Here is an 11,308-nt window from a genome sequence, read left to right on the forward strand (position 1 = left end):
CACTGTTGGCTGGATATTTTTGGTTGGTTGACTATTCTCAGTCCAGCAGTGACAGTGAGGTGTTTAAAAACTCCATCAGTGCTGCTGTGTCTGATCCACTCATACCAGCACAACACACACTATCACGACACCACCATGTCAGTGTCACTGCAGTGCTGAGAATGATCCACCACCCAAATAATACCTGCTCTGTAGTGGTCCTGTGGGGGTCCTGACCATTGAAGAGCAGCATGAAAGGGGGCTAACAAAGCATGCAGAGAAACAGATGGACTACAGTCAGTAATTGTAGAACTACAAAGTGCAAAGTGGAGCTGATAAAATGGACAGTGAGTGTAGATACAAGGAGGTGGTTTTAATGTTCTGGCTGATCGGTGTATATGTCACATGCAAAACTACAGACAGTGTAATTATTATTTTAAGGTGTTTTAGCCATGTCACCTACTGGTTCTGTTCAAAAACCTAGTGAGCTGCCTTGCTGCCTACTGCCTACCTATGCAGCTGCCTATGTAGAGAGGATTCTAATAAGACATCGACTTATAAGGCAGATTATTTAGATTTCACTACCTAGACAACGATTACGGCAACTACGTCACCGCAGTTTTCGCTTACTAAGCCAACACAGTTAGCCTCCGGCCATTTAAAACCAATGGGCTGGGGCGGCACAACCCGCTAGTATGCCAGCTAACATTTTCCTCCATGAAGTGACGAGGAATTTAATGATACCACGTCCAAAAATGCATGTCAACAATAATCAAGCGATCAAAGTCATTTGTGCGCTGATGTGCAGCATAAAAGAAATAGGGAAAAACAAATGAATCTGAGTGGATTTGGCAACATGACCAGCAGGGATTGTTTTGTTCTGTAGTGAGTTGGAGGTTAATAATTTTTTTTTTTTGCAATGCAGCGTTGGTATTGGTTTGGCATGGATGATAAGGTTACAAATACTGTAAAGCTTGAGTGTATGCAGATGTATTGTGATAGAAACTATATTATGCCCCTGTCTCGTGTTTTTACAACTCCTCCTCTGGGTTTCCAAACCCCGGATCTTGCGTTATCATTGGCTGTAGTTCGACACCGCACTCACTGCAAGTCGGCCAACTGATCCAGATATCTAGCATGCTAGATAGTTTTCTTCAGCGATCGGCGATCTGCTCGGATCGAGTTGTTGAACAGTTCTCGCACATCGATCGATAGCCGAGTTTCGAACCCAGAGCGAACGCCAAGTTGCTCCCAAGCCGCCACATCTAGCGGCGACCAGTCGGCAAGCGAAAATCAGGGCAAAAATAGTGTAGTGTGAACTAGGCATAAAGAAGCATCCTTCATTATTCAGTCAAATTATCGCTTCAAAATAAGGCAACATTTTAAGGCATATAAGAATTCGTACAGCTTTCTTCTCAGGAGCGCTCGTATGATGATGTAAAATGCGTCTATGTAGAGAGCTCACTAGGTTTTCGGACAGACCCACTTCAAACATAACCAATAATCTCCCTGGGGTCTATTGGCTAGGATTCAGCGCTTTCACCGCCGCGACCCGGGTTCGATTCCTGGTTAGGGAATTTCTGCTTTTGGGACAGTGGTAGCCTAGTGGGTAGAGCTTTGGGTTATCAACTGAAAAGTTGAGAGTTTGAATCCCAGCTCTGCCATGCAGCCACTGTTGGGCCCTTAAGCAAGGCCCTTAACCCTCTCTGCTCCAGGGGCGTCGTACAATGGCTGACCCTGCACTCTGACCCCAGCTTCCAAAACAAGCTGGGATATGCGAAGAAAGAACTTCATTGTACTGTACACCTGTATATGTATATATGACAAATAAAGGCATTCTATTCTATTTGCTTCCAACTTTGTGGCAGTACTTTGGGAAAAGCCCTTATCTGATTTAGCTTAAATGTGCCAGTTTATGAAGCGAGGTCCACACAAAATTAAAGTTTGTTTTGGAGGGACTCCACCACCCTGCACGGAGCCCTGACCTCAACCCCACTTAACACTGTTAAGATAAACTGGAAGGTTGATTGCATGCCAGGCCGTTTTGTCCAACATCAGTGCCCAATCTCACCAATGTCCTGCACAGTGCAAGAAATGCATTGCTTTGAAAACATTTAGCAAGGGCTTGCAAGGCTTTGCACAAAAGTGATGTTGTAGCTTAATATTAGTTGAAAAAGACCAGAGGATTACATCTTCTGTCTCCTCTTTGAAAAGAAATGCTTTACTGAACCTTTATTGTGGCTTTGATGAGGAGAAACACTTAACTGGCCTTTTCATCTGGAGAAGCTGTGATGTGAAGTTTTAAGGTCAGTTGTTGACCCTAATAATTACGCCATCACTAGAAATTGTTTAAGTTTATTTATTTTTCTTTGAATTATTATGTGATCCAGCTGTCTCTCTCTCTTCCCCCCTCTCTCTCTCTCTCTTTTGCTCTCTCAGGCACTAAGAAGCTGGAGTATGCTGGCAACACATGGCATGAAGGCTGTTTCATTTGCAGCAGCTGTAAGCAGCCCATTGGCTCCAAGTCTTTTATACCAGATAAGGATGACCACTACTGTGTGCCCTGCTATGAGAACAAGTTTGCTCCTCGCTGCACCCGATGCAAACAGGTCAGTGCAAGGTCTTCAATGCAGCACCTGGGCTATAAGCAATTTTCTTGTGTTTTTATGTTCTACATATCTAACAATTAACATTCGCAATTAGGACATTTGTACTGTTCCTGTTAACGTTTTCATATTTTCTGTTGAATGTATTTTGGCGAGATTATGAAATTGGTCAGAAAATTGACCAACATCTTATATTGTTATTGTTTATAGACAATTACTGGCCCCTTAACCTGTAAACCTGCTAATTCATGGAAATATTTAGTCAATCAGTCACGTGGCAGCAGCATCAATACAGACATGGATCAAGGGCTGTAGTTATGTTCACAACAAACATCTAAACACAGATTAATTCTAATCCAATTGACTTTGTGGCTTTTTTGCTGGTGCTGGCTAGGTGATCATGCCAAACTCCTGATTTATTGAGATTTCCACAAATTAATAGAGCTTACACAAAATGATGCAAAAAATATCCAGTGGGCATCAGTTTTGCGGGTTGTAAACGCACAACACATGGAACCCCAATGAGCGCTAATTTGAATTCTGCTGTAACATGCAGACGGTAGTGTGTAAAAAGCAGATTACCATAGACCCAATGTTTCTTGTTTCAACAGTTGACTACTGATGGCTGTGTAAGCATGGCGTAAACATCTAAATAAATTAACACTACTGGTGGTACTGGTGTAATACTGTGTCTAAGTATTCCTGCTGTATCACTTTATGGCCACTGTGTACTCATATGACTTTGGTTACCTTTTCAACATTAACAATGAGTTCAGTGTACTTTAATCACCCCCCAATCACCAGATCTGAATCCAACAGAGCACTTTTGGGGTTTGGTAGAACGGAGGATTTGCACTGTATAAGGGCAGCATACAGATCTGTAGCCATTATGAAAAGCCATAATGTCAATGTGGACCACAATCTTAAAGAAATGTTTTTATTGTTGTGTGGAACCCATGGCCCAAAAATTTAGGCTGCTGTATAAGCTAATATTAGTATGGTACATAAAATAAATTGAACGTTAATGAAAGCATTAGCTTTGTCACTTTCCCAGTACTAAAAATGGTCCACCACCCAAATGATTTCTGGTCAGTGGAGGTCTTTAATTGACGGCTGAGGTAGAGTGGGGGTGACTGTGTAAAGGGCAACAGATGGCTACAGTTAGTATTTCTATACCCACAAAATGCATAGCTATGGAAGGTGTTGCTCATAAGACTGACCATCATACATACACTCCCCGTTTTATATGGTTTACCTGTCTTAGAATTTTAAGATACTATTCATGGTTTCAGATGTATCTCCTGCTTGGTTGGAATAAAAGTCAGCTCCAGAACCAGATCTTTGTGCATAAGCGCACATTCACATGAGAAGAAATTTGCGCTTCTCAAACCACTGCTTTGCTCACCGCTTGGCTTGAGCAGTGCAGTAAAACGTCATCAGAGTGCAAATATGAGACAAATAACCGTCAAATCCACTCTAAAAGCATCCACATACATCTGTGTTTAGCTGGATTTTCCTCACTGTTCCACTTTTAAACTTGTGTTGTAGCTCGTGTTGCTGAGAAATTGTGAAAATTAGCTTTTCCGAGACAGTCTAAAACACTTATCGTTAAGAAAAGCTAAATGTGGTTAAATGTATTAAATGAATGACATTGGAACACTAAACTTCTCCTAATTATTAATGGTTATAGGTTCTCTCCACTAATGAAATTCCTCAGTCATTGTTTCTGTACAATAAGTCACGTTAAGCGTTGTTCATACTGCCTGAGTTGCTTTTACTGCTTCATATCAAACAGTTCGTCTCATTGGAGGCGCTTTGAAAAGGTCAGTGGCAAACTGGGTTAAAGTTTAATCAGGTGAACATTGTGTGCTTAGGGAAGCCACACTCCATAGGAAACAATGGCACAGACAGCACAAAAGCAGTTTTGTTGCTTCTCATGTAAATGCGCTCTAAGACTAGATGAACCTGCTCCACTTATGATTACAAGTTAAAAATGCTAATAATACCATCTGTCTTGTTTAGGTTTTGGCCAAAGGCGGCGTGACCTACCGGGATGAGCCATGGCATAAGGAGTGCTTTTTGTGCACAGGCTGTAAGGTGCAGCTAGCCGGTCAGCACTTCACCTCCAGAGATGAAAGTCCATACTGCCTTAAGTGCTTCGGCAACCTCTATGCTAAGAAATGCGAGGCCTGTAGCAAACCAATCACAGGTACAATGTCTAAACCCAACATCTCTATCTAGAGTGATTTTGCACCAGTCATCGTCAGCGCTCAGTTCCTCATGCTTGTTTCTTTTTAGGTTTCGGTGGAGGGAAGTACATCTCATTCGAGGAGCGACAGTGGCACCAGTCGTGCTTCACGTGCAGCCGGTGCTCTGTGTCTCTTGTCGGAGCTGGTTTCTTTCCTGAGAGAGATGAAATCCTCTGTCGTGAATGCAACAGCAATCTATAGAGCATCGGTTACACTCCCGTCTCTGTTCTGTCAATCACACACACACACGTACATGCATGCCTTCATGTCTAATCTCACAGATTCAGACTCGTACTGACTGTAACATTCTTCTTCAGTAATCAGTCAGAACAACCATTCGTGACATATCACAGGCATGTACTGTATCCTGTTTATTTTTTGATACGTTTGTTTGTGTAAGAAGGAACAGTTCCTTTTTGGCAAAGGAGTGAAATGCAGTAACTCCTAAACGTCTATGCAAGACTATGCTTGTTAGAAATGTGTCTATGTTGAAATGTGCCTTATGAGATAGCGTCGCTTTGCCGTTGGAGGTTTTTGTGCATTTTTCTAATAAACTATTGTCAGTTCATAGCCAGTAGTCTTACGTTGGATGTATAAACCACAAATCAGAGAATTTCTTCTTATATATATTTTTATTTCGGCATTTTCTCCCCTTTTTTTCCCTTTTAGCGCCTCCAATTGCGTCATGCTTCCTCTCCACCAATGCCGATCCCTGCTCTGATTGAGGAGAACAAAGCTAACCCACGCCTTCTCCGACACATGGGCAACAGTCGTGTGCATTTTGTCACCTACACTTTGACGAGTGCAATGCGGATCAGCACTGTGTACGGAGAGACACACCCTGACAGCACTGTTTCCCCTTCTCTGTGCAGGTGCCATCAATCAGCCAGCAGAGGTCGTAATTGCATTAGTTATGAGAGAGTCCCTATCCGGCTTTTAATATCCCATCCCTATCTGTTGTTCATGGGGCTGCTCAGCCCAGCCGGCAGGCAGAGCTGAGATTCGATACGATGTATTCGAGATCCCAGCTCTGGTGTTCAGCGTGTGTTTTACCGCTGCGCCACCTGAGCGCCAAATCAGAGAATTTGAAGTCAATTTAAATGCCATGTGTCGCTATATTTTTCTTTCTTTTTTTTACTTTTGTGATGGAAAGAAGCCTGTCATTTTTCTTTCCAGTAACAGAGTGGTTACACACTCAGCCACATACACTACTGCACAGTTGGATTTTAAACTCGCTGTGTTTTCAGATCAGTGGCCTTTATTCAGGACCCACATTTGTGCCTCATTGTTATATCCTGACCAAAAGCAGGTTAATTTTTTAACTCTTTATACAAGGTTATTCAAGGTTATGGGGGCAGATTGCGCAAGCAATACCAGGTGAGGTATTACACACAAAACGAGTGCCTTCATTATCTGATAGTGTGTTATTAAAGCTTTATCAGCCAGAACCAAGCCTGGTTTGATACTGATATCATTAATTAGTGTGATTATGCCATACTTTACAAACGTGTTTTTGTTCACATGGATAATCTGTGTTGACTCAGAATGGAATGTGCATAATTTGATATGTTATGATCCTGCTTTAGGGCCGGTATTAGGCCGATGTGATACTTATGAGCAGATCAGTGCATACGTACAAACTTGTTTACTGAAGAGAAAAGAAAATGGAAAACCTTTGTATGTTCTGACGTATTAGAACTAACCTGTGTTGAGTGAATAGCCGTGAATAATGAGTAGTTAGAGGACATGATTACAGCCTATCAAACCCCTAATAAGATCCTTTATAAACATCACTGTTCAAGTGAAATGATATGCATTCATGTCCTACATGTTACAAAGTCTTCATTTTGGCTTTAACCTGCATTATTGAGCACACACATTGGTATTTTTGAAAGTTTTGACAGTTACACAACCAAGTCCTTGAGGTTTTATGTATTAAATCATATTTGATGTTATATTCTATATGCACTTTTTGTATGTTTTCCTGTTTTGTTGCTAAGCATATTGTATGAGTTGTTTCAGTTCATTTAATATTATTACAAAGACCATTATGTACACCAATCAGCCATAACATTAAACCACCACCTTGTTTCTACACTCACTGTCCATTGTATCAGCTCCACTTACCATATAGAAGCACTTTGTACTTCTACAATTACTGACTGTAGTCCATCTGTTTCTCTGCATGCTTTGTTAGCCCCCTTTCATGCTGTTCTTCAATAGTCAGGACTCTCCCAGGACCACTACAGCACGGGTATTATTTAGGTGGTGAATCATTCTCAGCACTGCAGTGACACCGACATGGTGGTGGTGTGTTAGTGTGTGTTGTGTTGGTATGAGTGGATCAGATACAGCAATGCTGATGGAGTTTTTAAACACCTCACTGTCACTGCTGGACAATAGTCCACCAATCAAAAATATCCAGCATCCTGTGACCACTGATGAAGGTCTAGAAGATGACCAACTCAAACAGCAGCAATAGATGAGCGATCGTCTCTGACTTTACATCTACAAGGTGGACCAACTACAGGGGTTGGACAATGAAACTGAAACACCTGGTTTTAGACCACAATAATTTATTAGTATGGTGTAGGGCCTCCTTTTGCGGCCAATACAGCGTCAATTCGTCTTGGAAATGACATATACAAGTCCTGCACAGTGGTCAGAGGGATTTTAAGCCATGTATATTGTGTATATTGACCCTGTGGAGCTCCCGACGGACAGTTCTGGTGGAAACAGGAGAGTTGAGGTGCACATTTAATTCTGCCGTGATTTGGGCAGCCGTGGTTTTATGTTTTTTGGATACAATCCGGGTTAGCACCCGAACATCCCTTTCAGACAGCTTCCTCTTGCGTCCACAGTTAATCCTGTTGGATGTGGTTTGTCCTTCTTGGTGGTATGCTGACATTACCCTGGATACCGTGGCTCTTGATACATCCCAAAGACTTGCTGTCTTGGTCACAGATGCGCCAGCAAGACGTGCACCAACAATTTGTCCTCTTTTGAACTCTGGTATGTCACCCATAATGTTGTGTGCATTGCAATATTTTGAGCAAAACTGTGCTCTTACCCTGCTAATTGAACCTTCACACTCTGCTCTTACTGATGCAATGTGCAATTAATGAAGATTGGCCACCAGACTGGTCCAATTTAGCCATGAAACCTCCCACACTAAAATGACAGGTGTTTCAGTTTCATTGTCCAACCCCTGTAGGTAGGAGTGTCTAATAGAGTGGACAGTGAGTGGACACCTCATTTTAAAACTCCACTCATACCAGCACAACACACACTAACACACCACCACCATGTCAGTGTCACTGCAGAGAATGATTCATCACCTAAATAATACCTGCTCTGTGGTGGTCCTGACCATTGAAGAACAGGGTGGAAGCAGGTTAAAAAGGTATGTGAAGAAATAGATGGACCACAGTCAGTAATTGTAGAACTACGTACAAAGTGCTTCTATATGGTAAATGGAGCTGATAAAATGGACAGTGAGTGTAGAAACAAGGAGGTGGTTTTAATGTTATGGCTGATCGGTGTATATTTAACAAACCAAAAAGTTACTTTTACCAAAGCGTGGGAAATGAAGTGTGATGTGTTTTACAGAACCATTCTTATGTTTGCACTATGGCTGAATTAAGCGTATCTTGTTCACAGTCAGTAGTTTGAGAAATAAAAAACACAGCACGCATACACTGTATATAAACATAAAACAAACCACTGTCTCTGTCCTCTCTACAGCTTTTCTTCTTTTCTTTCAGGCTTCTTTAGTCTAGTATGTACATGTTCAGCAGGCATAGCTGTTTTTCCCTGTGAGTCTTTATAATGTTCTTGGATTGAGATTGTTCCGAGTGAATGAATGGGCAAGTCCCAGTAAAAAAAATGTATGTTGCAATATGAATCTGTCAGCGGGATGGTATGCATGATGTTCACATGACTTTGTTGTTGATTTCTTTCTGATTAAAGATAACAGTACTAATTTCACTATTAGAATCTCTCTGTATGCTGTATGTATTCACCTTAAGCTTTGATGCTGGCTAGTCAGAGTTGGCTAATAATTTTGTAGTTTTTTTTTTTGAAAGATGTAATTAAGACATTTGGGTTGGAAGTGTGGATGAATCTAAATGTTGATGTAATTTCAGTATCATTGTCCTTGTTACTGACATGCTGTAACACAGAAAGCAAGTTGTATTTAAGAGTACTTGCTCTAATAAAGAGGAATTTGCTAAAACGAAATGTGGAAATTTGCATTATTTTATAATAATAATATATTTTATTTGTAAGCGCTTTTCATGACACTCAAGGTCACCTTACATTATACAATCAGCAGTAAACACGTAGGGTGTGTTCGAAAAACTAGTGAGCTGCCTTGCTGTCTTACTGTCTACATAGGCAGCTGCCTAAGTAGAGAGGATTCTAATAAGTCAATGACTCATAAGGCAGATTATTCTAACACACTAACTCGGACAGCGATAACATCAGGTTTTGCTTACTAAGCTAACACAGTTAGCATTATGCCATTCAAACCAATGGGTGGCACAACATGCTAGCATGTCAAATAACATCTCCCTCCGTGGTTAAACTGTCCCTGACAAGCCTGAACCTGCAAATAAATACACTTGTACACGTTTATACCAGTTTATATAATAATAGTTTATTTACATTTGAAAATAACTCTGTCCGTTTCTCCGCACTGTCCGCCATGTTTTTCATTTTTCTGTGAGAAAAGTTGTGCCGCAATGAATGCTGGGATTCCCTTGGCCGCTAAGGCAGCATCGGATGCTCCCTCGTTCTCGAGTCAAAATAACACTGACATTTTAATATACCTTACTAGACAGCTTCTTCTTGTTCCTCAGCCTTTTGTCCCGTTTTTTCGGTTACGGGGTCGGCATTTCCGGCTTCTTCCCTTTTTAGGGGTCGCCGGCGGGATTTGGCACAGTTTTTACGCCGGATGCCCTTCCTGACACAACCCTCCCTATTTATCCAGGCTTGGGACTGGCACTACAATGCACTGGTCAGTGCATCCCAGCGGCTAGGTAACTATGGGACAATTCAGTGTCTCCAATTAGCCTAGTGGCATGTTTTTGGACTGTGGGAGGAAACCGGAGCACCCGGAGGAAACCCACGCAGACACGGGGAGAACATGCAAACTCCGCACAGAAAGGACCTGGACCACCCCACCCGGGGATCGAACCCAGGACCTTTTCGCTGTGAGGCGACAGTGCTACCCACTTAGCCACCGTGCTGCCCAATATACCTTACTAGACAGCATTTTAAGGATTTCGATCAGCCTCCTTCTCGGGAGTGCACAAAGGATGATGTTAAATGCTGTCTATGTAGAGAGCTCACTAGGTTTTCGAACACACCCCTTATAAACATTAACATTAAAAAATAATAAAGTAAACAATCAACATATTCACAGTCACCATCACAGTTACCAACACCAAATCAAATACAGTTCAAAGAAATTAAAGAAAAGGATCATTTAAAAAGAAAGGTTTTAAGAGCAGTTTTGAATTCTGCAATATAATTTAAAGCCCTAATACGAGGGGGAAGTGTGTTCCAAAATTTGGGTGCAGCGTAAGAAAAGGCCCTGGCACCCACTGTACTAAGCTTAATGGGTGGAATGTCCAAAAGACCTGCTGTTGAGGAACGCAAAGAATGGAATGGGGTAAAGATCTGAAGGAGTTCTGTAAGATAGACAGGAAGGTTATGAAGCGATTTAAATGTCAGTAACAGCATTATTTTATATAATCTGTATTTTAATTTCATATTTAATGTATTTAGGAAGTTGTCAGATGTTTAACTGCCCTTGAGTAAAAAAAGGGGTCAAAACCTCTCATATGGTAGATTTTATTATGTAAAGTGATTTGGGTCAAATTAATCATTGCAGTGGAGAAACACACACTTACAGAAGCTTCCGGTTAATACATATATAAATTGGGAAGGTGGGAAATTCGACTTCAGTGTCACATTACTTGAGTAATGAAAAAATCAATGAGATGACGCATTGTAAACTCTATATCTAGGGGGGCAGTTGTAGCCTAGCGGTTAAGGTACTGGACTAGTAATCAGAAATTTGCCGTTTCAAGCCCCACCACTGCCAGGTTGCCACTGTTGGGCCCTTGAGCAAGGTCCTTAACCCTCAATTGCTTAGATTGTATACTGTAAGTCACATTGGATAAAAGCGTCTGCTAAATGCAGAAAATGTATATCCCTTACTTTCTAAACCGCATATCTTATTCAAGGTCAGGGGGGTGCTAAAACAGCAAAGTATGCTTACAGGCTGCCATGGTGAGTACACACCCATGGTCTGAGGGGATTAGCCACAAACCGCTAAGATTGTTGGGTGGCCAATACTCATGCAAGAGGACATGAAGGCGTTTGGTATGGACCAACTGAAGGGCGCAAATTGCAGATAATTAGAATACTGGTTATGAGGTGATTGTGTCACAACACAGTGCATTAAAC

The 11,308-nt window shown here is 41.6% G+C and overlaps 1 protein-coding gene across 2 annotated transcripts in view; it reads left to right on the forward strand.

Moving 5' to 3' along the window:
* Nucleotides 1-5,089, forward strand: part of fhl3a (four and a half LIM domains 3a) — an 85,915-nt gene extending 80,826 nt beyond the window's left edge. For both annotated transcript variants that reach the window (XM_062992141.1, XM_062992142.1), the window contains exons 4-6: nucleotides 2,419-2,588; nucleotides 4,608-4,794; nucleotides 4,884-5,089. In XM_062992141.1, coding sequence (XP_062848211.1) covers nucleotides 2,419-2,588; nucleotides 4,608-4,794; nucleotides 4,884-5,035 — 509 coding nt within the window. In that variant the 3' untranslated portion in view covers nucleotides 5,036-5,089. The remainder of the gene's footprint in view (nucleotides 1-2,418; nucleotides 2,589-4,607; nucleotides 4,795-4,883) is intronic.
* Nucleotides 5,090-11,308: the final 6,219 nt, after the last annotated feature.

The sequence above is a fragment of the Trichomycterus rosablanca genome, chromosome 3, assembly GCF_030014385.1.
Source record: "Trichomycterus rosablanca isolate fTriRos1 chromosome 3, fTriRos1.hap1, whole genome shotgun sequence".
NCBI lineage: Eukaryota > Metazoa > Chordata > Actinopteri > Siluriformes > Trichomycteridae > Trichomycterus > Trichomycterus rosablanca.